The sequence below is a fragment of the Diadema setosum genome, chromosome 8 (genome assembly GCF_964275005.1).
Source record: "Diadema setosum chromosome 8, eeDiaSeto1, whole genome shotgun sequence".
In the NCBI taxonomy this organism is placed as follows: Eukaryota; Metazoa; Echinodermata; class Echinoidea; order Diadematoida; family Diadematidae; genus Diadema; species Diadema setosum.
This window is the reverse complement of record NC_092692.1, coordinates 23,441,817-23,463,070: the sequence shown is the minus strand read 5'-3', so window position 1 is coordinate 23,463,070 and position 21,254 is coordinate 23,441,817. Positions and strand designations below refer to the sequence as shown.

Below are 21,254 nucleotides of genomic sequence, written 5' to 3'. Positions count from 1 at the left end.
GTGGACAAGCCTTGTCTACTTCCAAACTGCTGTGCATCGATACTTGTTCGTTAAGCAGGACACGGTAGACAACTCTGCAAGTTTGGCGAAGTGATATGTCAAGGCTATTGGCCGGAGTCTTTCTATACGGTGGATGGGGTTTCTTTAGGTATTGGCACAACAATGGATCTCTTCCACTGAGATGGAACTTCTCCTTCCAGCAAGGACGTGTTGATGATGTCACAAAGCAGCGAGGACAACTCAACAGCAAACTCACGAATCAGCTTCGTAGGCACTCCATCAGGGCCACAGCTTTTACCAACTTTTATTTTCTTCAGTTCTGAGTACACATTCCAAGGCTGGACTTGGGGAATTGTAGAGGGATCAAAAGGCCTGAATGTCGGTAGCTCATGGTTGGCAAGTGTTGGAGTGTCTGCTGAGATGTCGATGAAATGCTTGTTGAGAGCATTAGCGATTGATTTGCTATCTCCTGCATCGATTCCAATGACACGAATCTCACTGATCGGTGAACAATTAGTCGTCGCGATTTTCACAAACCTGTACGATCGGATTCTGTGTTTTGAGTCTTTGAATTCGATTCTTGTAATAGTCTTCTTTTGCGTCCTTCATTTACCTCTGGATTTTGTTTCTTAGACGAGACCAGTCTTTGCTATTGGTGTGAAAAGCAACTTGTCTGCTCTTGATAAGTTGCTTTATCCGCAGTTAATCTAGGGTTTGTCTTTGCAGTGGATTTTTGGATTCTCTGCTTGGGAGGTACTGTTCAATTGCATAATCGAGATCTTATATGTTATAGATGAATGTTATAATAATCACAAGTTCCATGTAATCCCCTGGAAATATCCAAAGATGATGTTCGATGCACAGATGAATGATCCTTGATGCACCGATGAATGATTCCTCCAACGTAAATCAATGGGCACAGGTTACTGTAATCCAAAGTATAAATCCATGATGATACGTATAGAATCCCGACGGCACAACTTACTGTAATCCAAAAGATAAATGCACGGCGACACGTGTAGAATCATGACGTTGTGACGACCGTGTCCAGTAAACGGGTCAATGCTAATCCAACAGATAATATCCGGCTAGGAATCCAGCCCGTCACAGCTTCGACGTAGCAATGTGCATAGACATGAGAATGGAGTCTGTCACCAGTGTAGGCGAATCAATTCTCCGCAGGCAATATGTCTCCCAGGCTTCATCTCCACAAATATAGCAGGTCAGCAGGTAACAAAGGACTGACAATAACAAGCCAGAAGTGACGTAACTCTCAGAGCAGAGGTGTTAGGTTCTCTCCTTACTTCAGAATTTCTGTGGCTTATATAGGTCTATTCACCCTTTCTTGAAGGTTCTGGAATTCTCTCCAACCTGGGGCTACATGTGATTTCAAAAGCCTTCCAGATACCCTGATTAACTGTCTGGTAATGTGTATAACATGATACCTAAAAATAACTACCAATCAAATTGTGTAGGTATTGCAGCCAGAAGTGACGTAACTCTCAGAGCAGAGGTGTTAGGTACTCTCCTTACTTCAGAATTTCTGTGGCTTATATAGGTCTATTCACCCTTTCTTGAAGGTTCTGGCATTCTCTCCAACCTGGGGCTACATGTGATTTCAAGAGCCTTCCAGATACCCTGGTTAACTGTCTGGTTATGTGTATAACATGATACCTAAGAATAACTACCAATCAAATTGTGTAGGTATTGCAGCACTTGCCAAATATGTAGGCACTTTCTAGAACATTCAAGATTAGGTGAGCTATTTCCTTTCACATTCATGTACTGTAGCTATGCCAAAAAGAAACTTCTCCACTAATCTGGTCAACCTGTATACATGCAAACATTTAAGTAACCATACAATACATCATATATGTATCAGAATGTACATTCATGACAATATCATTAGAAGTTTTAATATTTGATGCACAAAATCCTACCGTAGAAGTACGAAACTATATTATTAGTGCGCCTTTTTCCATCATCTGGACTCTTGACTTTGCCCACATATGTTCGCAACTGATAATGATCAAAATGATAAAAATTCTATTCATACGCAAAATTATATTCTCGACACGCTCAGGCATACAGTCGCAACCTAACTTGTACTTGAGTTACCTAGGGCACAAGAAGCCTGGGAAACGTACCTAGCTGGGTTGGAAGATGGACTTGCGGTTGGTAATAAGGCCGTTTTTACTGAGAGAGGATAAGAATTAAATTATACAATTATATGTACATTCAAAATTGCATTTCTTTTTTTTCACACCCTAAAAACTTTCGAATGAATTGATATTTACAACTTAAATATAGAAAAAAACCCAATTGAGACCGTACAACCTGGCAAAAATAGTCAATGTTATGACTGACTGGTCTTCAATTCTAAAACAACAACAAAAAAGTACTCATTCTCTTGAAAACGGCAAGAACATGCTTGCCGAAACGTCAGGAGTGGGTAGGGCATTTTTTTTTCCAGTGCCACATACATACCCCAAAAAGAATACGTGTTACACCGTAAAGCCTTCTACGATTTAAAAAAAATGCTCATGATGGCAAGCATTTTAGACATCATTTGTCTGAAAATGCGGGTCAGTTTTACTAGCATCTTAAAGTACAAAATAGCTGCTGTGGCTAATCATATTGATCATAAATGTTAATGATGGGATACATGCGCATTCTTTAAAAATAAAGGGCATCCTGTAATGGCGCATCATTCGGATTGGCAGCCACCATGAAATTCAAGATCGCCGCCAGTGTATATGATATTTCAACCCACATTTAGGGCCGTAAACACTTCCAACTATAAAATCGAGCATTTTGGAACTGTCATTTATTTGTTTATTTGTTTTATTTATTTGTCAATCACTTCCATAAACTGCGTCAGGCTTATTGTCAGTTTAGACCTACTGTCACGTTAAATATAAAATGGCTGACATGGAAGAAGTCCTTTACAGGCATTGCATATGGATAAAACCCGTGAATGGGAAACCATATGATTCTAGTGTCAAATAAACAAAACAACACAAAACAAATCACTACCAAAAGACCTCCTAACAAGTGTGTCTGAATGACTATAGTGTCCTCATTGAGATTACGTAACTGTTGAATTTAAATAAAACAATATTTGCCGCACTCTACAATTCACAGACATTTAGTCAGCGTCTCTGGGGTCTTCACATCAAAATCCCGTGTTTTGACAGTCACAGTACTTGCATAGGGCAGTGCATGAGTGAATTAATTCTTTTTGCAGGAACATTGACTCTTGCTTTTCTTGCAACAGGAATACATGATAAATTTCATGACTACCTTTGATGGAGAAAGCTCAAAGCAATTAGTTACACAGACATTATCCTCTGGTGATAACTCCCATCCATCCCGTTGTAGCGGATGGAAATGTGTCTGAATGTGTGTTATCAAGCCTCCGACGAGGGTCGGTGGGAACTTTCCTGCCTCAAGATTTTTTATCCTAGTTCACTTACCTTTTTTTGCCTTGTTATTTTTGGTATTTAGACCTTGAACACAAAGTCTTAAAAAAAAAAGCATTGTCCTGGTAGAAATCATTCTCGTCCAACTTTTGGGAAGGTATGGACTGTCACTGCTTGGTCCATCTGATCTTTGAGACACTCTAAAATTGTGCACCTCACACAGCGCCACTGAACCCATAACCAAAGCAGACTTAAAAAAAAAAAAAACAACTGCAGAACATCTCTCACCAATGTCAATGGTATTTTGGGTATTTCCTTCTCCAGTGATGGAGGAAAGACGACATGCGAGGCTGAAAGTACAGCAAAGATCCATCGGGTGAATGAACATGGACCATTAAGTTTCTTTTTTTCATGCACCCCATATCATGGCATCAGATGATTTCTATGATTGCATTTGAGGGAGGTAGACTGGCATGAGTCTTGCATACTTGTACAAGTCATGTGCAACTTTGTGAATGATGTGTGACAGTTTGTGGGAGCTGGGCGCCTTTGAATGTTTCTAAAGATAAATGGCGCTATATAAATGCTGTTTCATCATCATCATCAAAGTAGTACTCAGCCTATTCTTCACCGGAAGCGAGCTGCAGTTCCAAGCCCCCCGGTCTGCTTGCAACAATGAAATGTGCAATTCCCTCAACCTGTCACATTTAGTTCAATAGAAATTTTTCCATTTCACCATTCTCTCGGATGATCGAGGTTTTAAGATGCCTTTTGATCACCTGCAGTGACCTCTGAAGTAAATATTATGGTCTCGTATAGCTTCTTACGAATTTCAGAATCATTGTACCCAAGAGTTCATGATAAACTAATGCTTCATTGAAGTTCAAACAGTAGATCTTAGCATGTCATGCTGTTCGACTTCAAACCACTGTCCTCAAAATACTTTGATATTGAATGCACTGATGGGAAGCAGTCATGGAGTTCACCAATTCGAAGTATGCAGTTCTTGTTCCCTGTGGAAGATTGAAGTTTGATTACTCTCTCATATAAGTCAGGTTCAAGGTGATGACTGTTTTTTTATGAGGACGGACAAACCAACAGGGCTGATATTCATTTAGCAAGATTTAAGATTGTGAAGAGTTAGTGGTGTAGGTCGGTGTAACAGAGGAGCTACAATTGCTTGATTTAATTTCTTTTCTGCTGTGACTGCACTAGTCACACCATGTTGGCTGCCCAAGTTGGTAATGTTAGCTTTGCAACTGATTGACAAATACATCGAGATTTCATGAATTTGAATGTCAGCTTTGTTGTCTTTTTTTTTAAATTAATGCTCTGGCAGATGATTTTACACCCACAGAAGGTTTGATCTTGCTTCCTTTACTCTGATATGATCTGATATGATCTGCTCATGCTATTAGGAGACATTTTATCTACATCACGGGTTTTTTTTACCCTGGTTGGACGAGTGTTGAACCATTGCCTTTCATGATGTAACATGTTTCTCTTGTATGTGGTGAAGCCCATGATAACTCACGATAACTGGAAAGAAGACGTGGTCAAAGCAATATCGATGAACAGAGGAAATTGCATTCGAATCAATAACCTTGTGATTATACTTCAGTCAGGATATGATGGATGGCAAATTTAACGTTCATTCATGGAATGTGCATTAAAATATAACACAGAGCTTCTGAAAGGCACCATTCGAGATTAAAAGTGATGTGACAGTGCTTGAATAATCGGTAAGTCACGTTTGTAATACCTAAAGATATGAGCAGTGCCAGTCAGTAAATGCTCCTGCACGTCCTGAAGTCACTTTATATCTCTGAAGCATCGTGAAGTGATTTGAGGAGTTTCAAATGGTGCTCGATACTATGGTACAGTCCAGGTTTGATGTCAATTTAGGAGTAACCCAAAGGTTTGTTCAGGGTCTCTATCTTCATATTGTATACCTGCAGCTGTGTCGGACAACTATACATTTTAACTGTCCAAATTATGAAATTCAAGCCAATTAATCATTTTTGTGCATGCTACAAAAGATATTGAAACAGAGAAGAAACGACTTGAGTTCTGGTTTGCGGTACCACTCATTCAGACATCAAAGTTGTAGAGCAAAAGTACCCAAATCATTTCATATCACCTATCATTTTTCGCATTTGGAGAGATACCTCGGAGGCTATCCCTTGACAATCATATTTCCGAGGTTGGCAAAAGGCAGTGTAAGTTAAAAGACACATTCGAATATACCTGACTAGTGAAAGTGTGGAGATAACCACTTTTGGTTTCCTGTCCGAAAACATCGACAAGACTTATTTACAGTTCCCCAAAAGTCCCCGCTGTACTCTCTTGTTCCAAACTTTAATTGGCTACCTGTCAGAAAGAATGACATCGAAAATCCTTGTTAATTTCAGAGTCATTTCATGGTTTACACCATGTAGATTCAAGGTCTGATGATATCAATATCCCAAATACTTTTCTCGAACTTTCCCATACTTGTGCATTTACGCATGTGCAGCAATGTTAACGTTTTCGTAACGTGCACTTGAGACGAGGTTATTCGTCTGAACGAATGTCGATGAGTGATTTGGTTATCATACACATGATTTAATCATGCATATATATATACAGTGCGTATAAAAAAAGATATCAATTTCCCAAATACTTTTCTCGAACTTTCCCATACTTGTGCATTTACGCCTGGCAGCAAGGTTACCGTTTTCGTAACGTGCAGTTGAGACGAGGTTATTCGTTCGAACGAATGTCGATGATTGATTTGGTTAACTATACATGATTTAATCATGCATATATATACAGTGCGTATAACAAAGGTAATCCAAGTTTAGATGTCTATAATTTTATAATTGTTAGCTATGGAGAGCACAATGTTGGTTGTGAGGAAAGGGGATTGTGAGGAAAGGGGAACTCTTTCTCTTTCCATTGATACCTAATTATGTTGACAAATATTATGCTTCACTGAGCACATGAACTTTAAAGACAACAATGACAAAATTGCGCTTTTTCCAAGTTTGCGTGCTTTTGTGAAGGAACAATGCATCTCACTGCATGGATGAGATCTGTCATTGAATGTGGTCAAATCATCAAGCCAGTCAGCACGATTGCAGGTTCGTGTTTAGGGTTTCTTCTAACCTTTCATGGTTCATAACCTTCAACATGACCACGTTGTCGATAACTTGGTCCTTCCCATAGAGAGTAAACATCATCCATTTTCTCTTTTCATTTTCAAGACATGGTTTATCGCTGTAAGCTGTGTGTTGAATATGGACAGAGAAAATGGACTGTGTGGGTTGGCCTCTGTGAGAGTGACCAAGTTATCGGACAGGTGGCCATTTTAAAGTTAAACACCATAAAATGTTGTATCACCCCCAGATGTAATATCAACGCTAAATGTAATATCGACCCTAAATGTAATACACCTTAACCCTAAATGTAATAACAACCCTAAATGTAATACATTTTAACTAGTGGGGGGCGCAAGGGATTTTTGGTTCAAATTTTTCCAAAAGCACCAAAATTTGGCACACATGTAGCCCAAACCATACCATTTCGATTTTTGATGGGTGCCAAGAAGGACGCCCTCTGGGGCGGCCATATTGGCAAAATCCAATATGGCCGCCATATAGGTTGAAAGGTCACCTGCATTTGAAAACATAAAAGGGTTACAATCATTTAAAAAGTCAGGTTAAGAGGTTTTCTGGGTCAAGGAATTCGAATCTGAAGTTGTTTTTGTGGTTTGAAGTCAATTTTTCCTTATAAGGTCACCTTAAGGTCATATAGGGGTCAAGCCATTGTATTCATAACAGTTTATTGAAAAACATGACTTGCCCATGGTCAATATTCCAGGAATGCCAGCCTTAGTAATAGAATTGCAGTTGTCAACGGCTGAAAAAAGGCGTATTTCTTGTGAGGGGCGCCCTCCAGGGCCGCATATTTGCAAAATCCAATATGGCTGCCACCTACGTTTAAAAGCCAGTATAACAATTAAAAACCTTTAAAGTGTTACAATGATTCGAAATGTCAGCTGTAGCGGTTTTATGGGTCAAGGAATTCGATTCTGAAATTATTTTTATGGTCTGATGTCAACTTTTCCTTATAGGGTCTCCCTAAAGGTCATTTGGATTTTATATTCACAATAGGTGATTTAGACTCTTGAAATGGCTTGCCTATAGTCAATATAGGAGGAATGCCAGCCCTGCTAATAGAATTGCAGTTGTTGAGGGCTGTGAGAGAGGGAGAGGTGGGCTTTAACATCAATATGAATTATCTGCTTTCGTGTTAAGATTTCAAACACTAGGTATAAACTCATGAATTATAATAAGAACCCCTTTCTGAGAGTAATTAGGTTTAAGGGATCTTACTCAGATCCTTATTTCACAATTAAATTTGAAGACTTGGTAACCCTTCAATTTCATTTTTAATGATTACTTACGGTAATTTTTTTTTCTGCATCATTTCAATTATGGCCTGTTATAATATGGCTACACAAGCTTTGAAGTAAGGTTCTGTACAAAGCTATGGAATATCATAGTTCATGCCACAATCATTTCAATAATTATTTTTACATTACAGGCGCTAAGAAGAAATGTCCTCACCGACTGGTCATATTTGCGGAATTCAATATATTTGCATTTGCTTTAATGACAGCCAAAAGAGCTAGTTAGAATTATGGGTAATGCCCATTCAAAGAGTTTTCAAGATTTGATTATTGGATTATTATTTTCATCTTCATCTGCAAGGAATGCAATAAAAACATACATATATGAGAAATAGATTCCTATTGCTACCTAATATATTAATAGTTTTGCAATAAGGGGAGGTGGCTACTCTCTATATTACCAGCGTTCTTGACGTTGCCACTAAAAAGAGAAATTTTTTTATTTCTCTGTTGCAGTTCAGGGATCCTCAATCACAATAGATATTCATAATTCAGATTCAAATTCAGTGGAATAATAATTATGAAGATCACTCCTAATCTGGATGAAAAAAGGAAAAAAAAATCTGTCGTGTTTAAGGGAGTTTTTAGTACATCAAGTAGGCATCAATTTGCTATTTTCGAACTTGTGTAAGAAAGTTCGACTCTAAAGTCCTTACAGGAAATTTTATGTGCCTCCACAGCTAAATATGCCGTTCAGAGAACATGAAGGTCCTGGTGACGCCATGTACATGTAGGGAACAAGCATATTTCACAGGTGCCACAGTGACACCATTAACAGGGTACAGATTAGATATGCTATAGTACAACTTCATGACACCTTCTAGGGTCTATTGAGATTCTATCCAAAGTGCTTGGACGCAAATTGGTATGATATCACAAGACTTTATAAGTTGGTATCTCGTTGGTCTGAAGACTATAGGTTGCAACTCTACGCATCTGGAGACGAGCCCAATCTCCAGGATTTGCCGGAGAATCGAACATTTTCGATTCTTTGCAGAGACTATTTTCGTCTTCCAGCTTGTGGCCATGTCGTGGGGACTAAATTTGTCTGCAACATCTTCGAGATGTCCCCGCATATTGTGGAGGCCGTAATAACGTAATGGCGACGAGATGGAGAAGTCGCTGAGAAAAGACGTCTCTGATAAGTCCCTGCGACTGCAAAAGTCGTGCCAACATCCCCGTGACTTCCAAGCAAATAAGTTGTCCCTTTGTTTGAAGACGTCTTGAACGTCGCCCTGGAAATCGGTTTAGTTGTGATAGCGAAAATAATTTCTTCGAGACGCTGGCATTGCGACAATGTTCCTCCCGTCAGATAGGCCCTCAATTCCCTCCCCCACCCCCACTTTAAGTTTGCAGCAATATCAAACTACTGACCATGGCTCATTTGACAACTGCTCTACATTGTGCATTTTCACATTCATTCATTCATTCGTTCATTCATTCATTCATTTCATTATTTTTTTCCATTTCCATGTTTTCCACCTCCCAATGCATGACTTGAAAAAGCTGTGGTGCAGAAGAATGAAATTTGGTACTGAAGCATTGCGGAAAATGGCTGATAGTACTAGCAATTGCCATGTACCTGTGCCATCTTTCCTCCAACTCCACTCCCTGAAGTCAGGGATCACATGATGACCCATGCTGTCATGATTCCAGTAAAAACTCACTTGCAGCAGCACTCATCTTCGAAATGTTGATACAGCGCCTCTTGAGCAGATAGGGTGGTTTCTGATGATCTGCTCCCACGTTATGACGAGATGATGCCTACCCTCGTTGACGCTGGCTGCCCCATAAACCTTGTTGCTCATCAGTCCTTGCTGGACATGAGCACGATTACTAAAGTAGTTAATATGTCAGTGAGCTTTGGTTTGCTGACCCATACTACTTAGGCATTTTGCATTCCACATCAAAGCAAGTCTGAAGTAATGTCGCACCGTGTCAGTGCCTGATGTTGTGCTCTGGAAGAGAGGTATGCTGTACAGGAAAGACCACGACCCACCCGTAACTCCCTCAGATCAAAGGGATTAAAAAAGCACACTACCGAAAATGTGATGTTATGCTCATCCGTGCGACTGTATACTGTTTTCAGAAAATGCTTGCAGAAAACATTATGTCATCCTTTGTAAGGATGTCTTTGCATAGATCGCATCTCAGATGTTGGAAAGCTGAAGGGTTGTGAGATCACAATTCCTGTTGGATATTTCCGTCTCGAATCAGGTGCTCAGGATGAGTTGTCCGTCCAATTTATTCTTGGATATCTGTGCGCTGATAAATGAGGGCAGTTCTTTATTTTTCAATCGTAATTTTCAGGAAGACGCTACGCTCTTCCAATCATAACTTGAGATTTGAGTGGTGCCATCACCATCTCTTGTCAGAGGACTGCACAGTGTTGCTGCACAAAAATGTTAAGATTATTTTCTTCAGGATCAGTATCCCATACAACATCAATAGGTGTTCAGTCTCCCTAGTCATTTGCGCTTTCAGTAAAGAAACGGTTCCGTTTGATAAAAAGAGAGTAAAAAAAAGATAAGAAAAAACCTTCAGCTGAATTGTCTTCACCTACTCTGATAAGATACTGCCATTAAAGGACTTTAATGATCGAATTCAGTTAAAGAGGACCTCCGAATGATTTTCAGACTTTCACATTTGAACAACTAAAAATTAGTTCAACTGAGTACAGAGTTCCAGAATTTTTAGTGATTGGTATGAGGAATGAGAATGTTTTCAAAATCTATAACAAATTGCAATGAACAAGGATGATGACATAGCAGCCTCACCATAAGAATGCATGAGTTGGGGCTCAAGGAAGCAGAACAAAAGAAGAAGGCATGCATAGATTTTTCACAGGTGAACTTGTTGAACAAGCGGTATTGTAATTGAATTACACTGCTACATTTCTGAAATAGATGAGGCTCTGATGTCATCGACACTGTTCAGTGTAATTTGTTTAAGATTTTCAATTTATTGGTTTCTCTGCTCAAGGACCACAATAAATTCAACAAATCTATACATGGAGCTGTCGATTTATGTACTACATGATGTGGAATTATGAAAATCGTCCGGAATGCCCCTTTAACTGCCCCTATAGAATACTGGTCTGACCTCGATTGAGGAGCTCCATTCCCTGGGAGCTTCGGCCATTGCTTCCTTCACTGAAGAAGCAGACACTGTCTTGTCAAGGGAGAACAGGCATACACCAATTTCAGCAGGAGGAGAATCATATCGCTTGCCAGCTGGAAAGTTATGTAATAGACCATGAAAGGTGACGAGGTGGCTCAGTCGGTAGCGTATGGCTTGCAGTCTGAAGACTTGTGTTCTGGCGCGGGTTCGAATCTCACTTATCTCAAGTCTAGCTGAGCAATGGTGTGTGTATTAGAGGTACAACACTTTGCACCCCATCACTTGGATATCAAAAGTGGAAGTCCCTTGTGTGTAAGAATCACAAACCCAGACAGATGGAGATCCCGAATCGGCATTCCGTTATCGGAAAACTCAAGGTGCATAAATCGGTAAAGTGGTCCACCCCAAGTACATACAACTGACCAGCTAGTTGTATACGGGCTATCCAGCTATCTCGTCAGAAGGAAAAAAGAAGACAAAATAAGATTAGGCGTGTTCTTACCCTCTTTGCCATTGCACCCTGATTCGGCACCTTGGAATAGGATGCCGGCCGTATTTAAGCATGTATATATATATATATATATATATATATATATATATATAATATATTGAAACAACGAAAGGAAAAACTGACCAGAAACAATTGATAAATAGTGAAAACTTTGAGCAAAGAAAATGAGAAAAGAAAACGAAACCAATGGAAGCCCGTTTTTTGTGCTCAAAGATTTCAATATATATATATATATATATATATATATATATATATATATACATATCTTAAATATAATTTTTCATTTATTTGTCATAATCATTATTGATATGTAGGGGGATGGAACCGCTCTTGGCCCTAATTGACCATTGAAGGAGTATGGAAGAGGTGACAAATGGGACAAAATAGGGGTACCAGTGAATTGCAGTTGAATGCTCACAGACACTATTTCGAAAAATGCCTGATTTGACCCTTATTTGACCTTGAAAGTGACCTTGAGAGGTAAGAGTGACCTTGAATTGCAGAAATGATATTTAAAATCACATTCTCTAACCTCGTAAAATCTTCCACATGGGATTCATAACATTAATCAACCTTTTCAATTTGTAACTGCAGTTGACCTTTAACCCGGATGGCGGCCATATTGGATTTCACCAATTTGGCGGCCCCAAGGGTTTTTAGTCTTGGCGCTCATCAAAAATCGAAAGAGTATGGTACAAGGGACCTATGAGCCAAATTTGGTGCTTTTGGAAGAATCTGAACCAAACCGCCCATTTTGAGCCCTTAGGCCCCCAACTAAACCTTAAATGTAATAACGGGAGACAACCCTAAATGTAATACATGTCAACGCTAAATGTAATAACGACCCTAAATGTAACACATCTTAAAACTAAATGTAATATCAACCCTACATGTAATACATCTTAACGCTAAATGTAATAATGACCCTAAATGTAATACATTTTAACGCTAAATATTATAAAATAACAATCTTACATGTAATTCATGTCAACCCTATTAAATGTAGTATATCTTAACGCTTAATGTCATTACGACCCTAAATTTAATATACCTCATTATAGAGAGTGTAACCAACCCAGAATATCGGGCAAAAGGTCAGGGGGTAGGGGATATGACGCAACTTTCTATAGCATTCACGAGCAGCAATAGTTGCTTAGATTTATTTTTGTTGTTTACCCAGGTGAAAATCACACAGTCTTATCAATTCCTTTGTTTGCTGCAAAGTTAATTAGGTCCATGTGGCATAGTTTTTAAATCTATTACCTTTATCACACAATCACACAAACATTTTGTATTCCAGTCTTCATTCAGTGTCCATGATTGTTTACAGTTTTGTTGAAAAAGAAATAGAAATGGGCAAAATTCTTTGCAAGGAAATTATGAATATGAATAATATTGCAAGAAAAAACACATATGCCTACTGATGAAACGGGATGATAAAGCGAGTAGATTGAGAAAATTACAAATTAGAAAGATTTAGAAAGATTTCGCAAAATTTTTATGAACCATCATTATTTATACAGTGTTTCAATGACGAAATATCTGTCACACATTGACATGGCAGCAAATTACTGTCCGAAATATTAGCCTCATGATATTATTCACTACTCCTGTCAATCATTACTATACTTAGTGACGCGAAACTGGGGCAATTGGTCGTGGGGAGGGTATACAAAATAAATTCAAAATTGCCCTAAAGCAAAAGGAAATAGATGTCTTTTTTATCATCTTTGAGTAACCATTTGTATCATTGACTTTCCTATTGTATATGAATGTATGAGTAAGGCAAACTGGCTTTGAGCGAAGTCTGAACTGTCAACAGTTCAGACTTCGCTCAAAGTGTTGCAAAGAATTTTTACCCATTTTTTCTTTTTCAACAAACTGCAAACAATCATGAACACTGAATGAAGATTGGAATACAAAATGTTTGTGTGATTGTATGATAAAGGTAATAGATTTAAAAACTATGTCACATGGGCCTAAGTAACTTTGCAGCAAACAAAGGAATTAATAAGACTGTGATTTTTACCTGGGTAAATAACAAAAACAAATCTAAGCAGCTATTGCTGCTCTTGAATGCTATAGAAAGTTGCGTCATATCCCCTACCCCCTGACCTTTTGCCCGATATTCTGCGTTGGTTACACTCTCTATAATGAGGTGTATTGAATTTAGGGTCGTAAGGTCATAAAGCGTTAAATGTATTACATTTAATAGGGTTGACATGAATTACATTTAGGATTGTCATTACATTTAGTGTTAAGATGTATTACATTTAGGGTCGATATTACATGAAGCGTTGAGATGTATTACATTAGGGTCGATATTACATTTAGGGTTGAAATGTATTACATTTGGGGTTAAGGTGTATTACATTTAGGGTCGATATTACATTTAGGGTTGTTATTACATTTGGGGTTAAGGTGTATTACATTTAGGGTCGATATTACATTTAGGGTCGATATTACATTTAGGGTTGTTATTATATTTGGGGTTAAGGTGTATTACATTTAGGGTCGATATTACATTTAGGGTTAAGATGTATTACATTTAGGGGCAATATGACATTTAGGGTTAAAAAGTATTACATTTAGGGTTGACATGTATTGCATTTAGGGTTGTTATTACATTTATGGTTGACACGTATTACATTTAGGGTTGTCTCCCGTTATTACATTTAAGGCTAAAATGCATTACATTTAGGGTTGACTCGATTATTACATTTAGCGTTAAAATGTATTACATTTAGGGTTGTTATTACATTTAGGGTTAATGTGTATTACATTTAGGGCTGATATTACATTTAGCGTTGATATTACACTTAGGGGTGATACAAAATGTTAGGAGAGACCCCAAACACAAATCCTTAACACAAACCTGCATTCGTACAGGATGGCCGATTTGGCCACTTTCATTGACAGATCTCATCCATGCAGTGAGACATGCATTGTTCCTTTACTATTACACGCAGACTTGGAAAAAGTGCAATTTGTCATTGCTGTCTTTAAAGTTCATGTGCTCAGTCATGCACGGCATTTGTCAACATAATTAGGTATCAATGGAAAGAGGAAGAATTCCTCTTTCCTCATAATTAATATTGCGCTCTCCATAGCTGACAATTATAAAATTGTAGCCCTCTAAATTTGGATTACTTTTTTTTTTGATACGCACTAAATATATATATCATACATGATTGACATTATCGGTTTAAAGTATACGATCTAATGTTGAAGTTGTATTTTGTTACATACTTTGGAAGTGATTTGAATTACTTATCTAACCCTATGGAGCCCAAGGGGGGGGGGGGGTACATTGTGCCCCAACCATATTTCCACTTACCACTCCTATATCTTAAATCCAATTTCACCAAATGTGATTTTTTCTTCAAATTTTATTGTAAATATTTTGACATTATAATTTAGTAATTATTGATATTGCTGATTGCCATGACAACAGTAAAGTGAGAACCATGTCAGTCAGTATTTGCGTGTTTTTCTGTTTCAGTTTTATTAACAATAGTAGATGAAATGGTGTATTCTTGGATGTATTTTGCTGAATTAACAAATTATGAAGAAATTATGGTTGTTGATGACCCTGAATTCTATTATTATCAAGCAATAGGTATAATATAAACAATTTAAAAGAAAAACAGTGTGATTTTATTTCGTGTCATTTTGAATTTTTTCACAATTTTTTTCGGGGGAATTTGTACTTTTCAGTAAAAATCTAATTTGGTGGAATTCTCTTATATTTTCTTCACATCCGTTTCCGTATGTGAAAGCGGCACTGAAACTTAAAAAAATGCATAATTTGCATTGGATCCTACGACTTCCCTTAAATTTTCACTGATGTGTTCTCATGACATTGCTCCAACCCACGTGTACATTTGAGTTTCATTCCCCTTTAAGTACTATTTGAGGCATTCAAATGAAACTTTGCATATGTATGTACGATTTGACGAAGTTGCTCCTGCAACTTGTGGGGGCAAGCGTTCAGTGTTACATGTTGTAGGTCATCGACAAATTCTACAATGTAATTTCATTGCTCTATCTTTGTATCTCAACTGGTAAGCACTGTCGACACAGCATTGTGGTGTACTCTCAATAACTTTCCACACGTTTGAGCTATGTGACCACCAAATCCACTCCTCAGATACATCATCTCAAGATGGCTGTCAATTGTTAATATTGGTGAAGTCCAACTACGTCAAAAGTCATGAAGTCAATGAACTTACATTTGAAAATCACTGTCATCACGAATTTCTATATAAGGGCGAGACATCACTTCGCATTTGTCTTGTTAGATGATGATTATTTGTGAAGCTTCCGTTTCTAATTCATACAGCATACATGACTGAGAATAGTGGTAAAGAGAATTAGAGACTTTGACAACAATGTGCAGATTTTTATTTTGTGCCTAATATGCTGAACAAACGTCGGAGGACGTCAACTTTTTAGGCAATGTGGCGGAACAGTAACTATTAAAAGTGATAGAGAATAAATGACATGATGCAGTTCTGAAGCATACTTTTCATTAGATACTTTGAAAATAACTCCATGTATACTTTTAATCGAACTAGGTATATATCCATGACTTGTACATGAATTACGGTAGAATTATTCTGTGAGGAAAGTTTTGTGTCATGACATTAAGGAAGAAGTGTAAATGCTAATATTTTCATATTTGTTCCATAATTAGTTCTGAAGGGGTTGAATGCATTTTCCTAAAACATTTTTCTTTTATATATAACTACATTGCATCCAGATGCCTATTCTTTGATAAATGTGGGCCAAGTATTCAAAGGTCAATGATCAAAGGTTAATGGACGTGGGGTATACAACATTTCACTAGTTGTTGTTTTTTGAACACTGTTCAAAGTGTCCTAAAACCTTGTATAATACGTGTAAATGTATTTTATTTTGTAGTCACGACACTGCTTTGTATGATGTCAAACTGTTCCTGCTTATACAAACGCAGCCGTTTCAAGGAAAGAGGATATTCTTACACTTCATGATTTGATAATACTTGAGTGGGTCATAACATTCCATTCACACTATAGTATGGAACAGAAAGTGGTTTTGACAATGGTGTATGATATCCACAGTTTACTCTTCGACAGGTTCTATCATCCGATAAATATGTATAAATTGATTACATGGTAGTTCCTTACTCAGAAACTACAAGTTAAACTAATGAGGATAGGCTGCATTCATTTTGCACGCGACCATGGCGTTATTGCCAAAGATGATAATAATAATAATAATAATAATGACACAGTGCTTATATAGCGCATGTCACTACCGTAGTGTCTCTATGCGCTTTAAGGGAGAGGGATGAAAATAGAAAGAGGCAATGTACTGTACAATGTATGTAGCACAGATGCAAAACCAAACTCATTCATAATACTTTTTAAACAGGAATGTATTGAGAACAGTTTGAAACTTTAACACTGATATGTATATCGGCAGCCCTGTGTGCCTACACATGATTGAAAACGCAACAACTATCTGTGTATATAGAACAACGACATAGAAACTGATGCATGCATTAGTCTCAGCCACTTTGATAGTCATAACGATGGTTTGCTCATTGCAGTTCCGGAATCTTAGCTCAAGGGACTGGAACTGATCCCAAATGAGCCGGAAGGCGTGAATCATCCAAGGCGAAATCTGAACACATAACTGCAATTCTGCATAGTCTCCATTGGTTGCCGATAAGGGCTGGTATCAAGTTCGATTTTCATATTGTGTACCTTTTATTCAAATGTCTTCATTGAAATGCCCGTATATGCGTATCTCAGTTAACTCTTTAAAGTATATGACCCTGGTTGTAATCCACGTGCCAAGAATGATATGTCTGAAATAAGTCCGCGCGCACTCCGAGAATTTGGTGATAAGGACTTTAAGAAAGTGGGCACCAGCATTACGGAACAATTTCCTAATTATAAGACATGTTTTAGATTTTAGATAAAGTCAGTGCCAGAAACCCAACTTTTGGGTAATTAATGGTGACGTCACTGTATATGATTATTGTACGCATGGAAACAAGTCTTCATCAAAATGCATACAAACAACTTGTTGTTATCCTCTTACATTTATCATTTTTTTTTTGTAGATATGGTGTATGCTTTAGAAATGTAAGTAACATGCTTTTGTTTTAAAGGCTTTGTGTACTGGTAATGCGCATATTCTTATTCTTAGAGATTATGATAATAAGTACGCATTAATGTACGTTTTGAATAAAACGTATCCAGACAACTGCATATCATCCTTTTACCTCTTCCTTCATGCAGATGTATACTCTTCAAAATTTCTTCCCGATCTGAAAAAATGCCCGCTCCAACCCCGACCTCCAAAACGCTGTTGCTACGATGCTTCCGATCCCCGTACGCTTAGGCCGCTCTCTCCCGATCTGCTAGATCGGGAGAGATCGGGGTCCAGATCATGATAGCGGAACGATGGCTTTATAGCACCGTCTCTTTGGGGTGCAAAGTTGCGCAAGATCGCACCCTCAAGAAAAGGTGCGACTTAGCACCACTTGGTGTGGGTGCAAAGATGCACCCAAGGGAACAAGAATGCACCTTCAATAAAGGGTGCAACTTTGCACCCTTTCTGGAGGTACAGAGTTGCACACACTAGGGTACAAGATTGGACACTTGCGCATGGTGCAACGTTTGCACCCTTTCCTGAGGGTGTTAAAAAGGGAGCCATCAGCGTGACATCACTTTGCACCTTTAAAGGTGCAAAAGTGTAGCATTTCTTTCTTAGTGTGTAGAGAAGAAGCAAGGACACTGTCACGTTTGACCCCACGGAGAATGCTGAATGGCTCCAAGGTGCTCTTGATAAATTGCAGTGTCCCTTTCATGTTGGTATGGAAGAATTCGATCATACTCTGCAGCTAATAGTTTGGAGGATCTCGAAGAGGCTATCACCACCAACCAGCTAGTGACGCTGCTTCTGTCAAGGGCCTTGCTAATTTTGCACTATTCAGGGTACTGAGAGTTAAACGGAACAGCGTTCTGTCTAGAGTTGGGGCCAGAGAAGTGTTCCACTCACCTCTCTATCTGCTGTTCTTTGTCGGTGATCACTTTCCAGATGCTGAATTTCAATGGAGATGTGTTGCTTTGGACTGGTCCTAGTGATGCCATCATACATGCCTCTGGTGTTCACTGACATTGCATATTACATTACGTTGTTTAGATGTCCGTGCTGGTTCTCCTCGCTTGATGATTGCTTATATTCTGTTGAGGCAGAACGCTTGGCTTCAGTGACAGAAGTCAGTTCGGTTGATTTGGCTTCAAACCAGCCAAACAGCTTTTGATCTTCTCTCCGAAGGAAGCTAAGGCTGTATCGTACGTAACGTTTTGCAAGGTTCCCGAAATCTCTTTGAGAGGTTCCCGGAATCTCTTTGAGAGAGTCTCCAGGGTGTACTTTGCAAAGTTCTATAGCAATGCAGACAAATGCTACATAATGGATTAGGTACATGCATATAGCTATATATATACACACACACACACACACACAATCATAATATTTTATCATGTGCATAATATGTTAAATCCGTTTGTACTTACGACCTTGTCGAATGTTTCCGCCAATACATACCTGAAATACTAATATCTAATATTTGCCATACCACGACTAATATTTTGAGAACATTGCATATCCCACTTAAGGGTGGTTCTCAGATGCTATCAATGAATATCTCTTGATCTTGAATATGAAAAAAAAAACCCTCCTCTTCGAGATACTTGGCAATAAGGCTATACGCGGCCACTATGTCCTAGGTGACCTTCCAGGATGAAACTTGCAGAAATCCTGTACATGTATGACTTTCTGTCTCACTTGACAGCAGAACAGCCCTAAGAACTTCCTAAGAAAAATACACGTGAAGTATTCTTAACAGTTGTATTCTCAAAATATATCTATGCTTTCCCGCCACAGTCACCAGGAAAATATGTTGCAGAGTTTTTGACCCCACAAATCGGCTGGCAGTGCTTTTTCATCAGAGTAAGTTTTCAAAATACGTCAAGATAATGTTCTGTATTATTAATTAGTGGGCAGACAGTTCTTCCTTGTAGGAGGATAGCAGGGATATCTCAACGCAATCTGCATCCAATATGTATATATATATATATATGTATTATTATATATATATGTATATATATATATATATATATGTATATATGAGATTAAAACCTAAAATGGCATTAAAACGCTTTATCCTGGCGAGGAAAGCGCATGTTTTTGAAACAAGACACCAAACAGGTTAGTCATCGCATTCTTCATCAGCGACCAGGATGCGATGTGATGTTAGATTAAAAATCCGTTTCTGAAGCAGAACATACACACAAGGGTATACGTCTGCTCCTGGTAACATATATATATATATATATATATATATATATATATATATATATAATATCTCCGTATCAGACATATGAACAGGACAGGTCTAATTCTTCACTGCCTAAGTTTTGACTTTCATCATTATTGACTGGTCAATGATTTTGTGATTTTGTTTAATATTGCCCGCCCAGAAAAGTCGATGGGATTTGGCGTGTAAAATAGCGGGAATGAATTATTGCTCACTTGCTGCAAAAGAGTTTTCGCACTTTAATAGCAGGTGATGGCTAGCCGTAGCCGTGCTTCCAGTGATAACAAGTTGACCCAATGTCTCTGTTTTTTCCTATTTGAAATGTAGTTTTAGATGTGATTACTAGTACATTAATTATCAATGTTTCCAAGTTCGCTTTAGACATCTAATTCGTTGAATAATAACACTATGGACTGGCTACTTTTTGGGGGATACGACAGTAAATGCCCTCACTAGAATCCTTTTCGAATCGAGCAGTACAATTCTAGCTCAGGTGAGTAATGTCGTATCCCCTCAAGGCAAGTCCATATAATCATTACTCGATCATTAGCTATTGTTATCATTTTACGACATTTGAACGAATCGCTTGGCAGTAAAGTATTGCAGGTTCAAATGCTATTGCAACATTATATTGTTTCCAATTGTTTCCAATTGCTTCATTCATTGTCTGTTGTTCTTGTGTTGGCACACAGGCATACTATCCAGCACCTGGTAACACGACCATAAGTTTTACAACCGAGGCCAACATCACCCCGGGCAGCAAATATACTACGCCTGATTGTCACGGGGAGAGCTGCCGAGGCACCTTGGTCTAAATGTCGGATCCCTTGTTACTTTGAAGTTGTCACTCTATATTATAGAATTCAGTCTAATCTCTTTTAAAATCATTCTACGTGAAGAAACATGTAAAAAAAGGAAAACCATTTTTTAATATTACCAATATTAACGAAATGCATAATTATGTCAATGTTAATATTTTTATTATCATGTAATAATGCATCATTTTGTGTTTTTTAAAGAAATTCTATGTAAATTACTGTCAAAGCAAACCGTGTTTTGCTGTAATTTCAGCGTAGTACTGGGGCCAATCTGAACTTTAAATAAATGTCTGTAGAGACCATCCCTACATCTAATACATATTTAGAAGCTTTGACCATAATATATTGCTAATCAACTCAAAGCATTACCTTTTCCTCCATGAAAGATCGGTTGATTCTGCTGTGGCCCGATTTTCAATCAGGATAATCGACTATAAATGTTATTATCGGTAAACTGGCACCCCGTCTACAACCACACTGTCCACTGTTCACCTAGTCTAATACCATCTCGTCTAAACTCGCTTCGTCTACTACCAACTCGTCTACCAACCATTTT

At 38.1% G+C, this 21,254-nt stretch overlaps 1 protein-coding gene across 1 annotated transcript in view; it reads left to right on the top strand.

The window, feature by feature from the left end:
* LOC140232159 (autocrine proliferation repressor protein A-like) overlaps positions 1–20,695 on the top strand; it is a 190,564-nt gene extending 169,869 nt beyond the window's left edge. The window contains exons 14-15 of the mRNA XM_072312303.1: positions 19,448–19,513; positions 20,573–20,695. Of these exons, the coding sequence (XP_072168404.1) occupies positions 19,448–19,513; positions 20,573–20,695 (189 nt within the window). The remainder of the gene's footprint in view (positions 1–19,447; positions 19,514–20,572) is intronic.
* Positions 20,696–21,254: the final 559 nt, after the last annotated feature.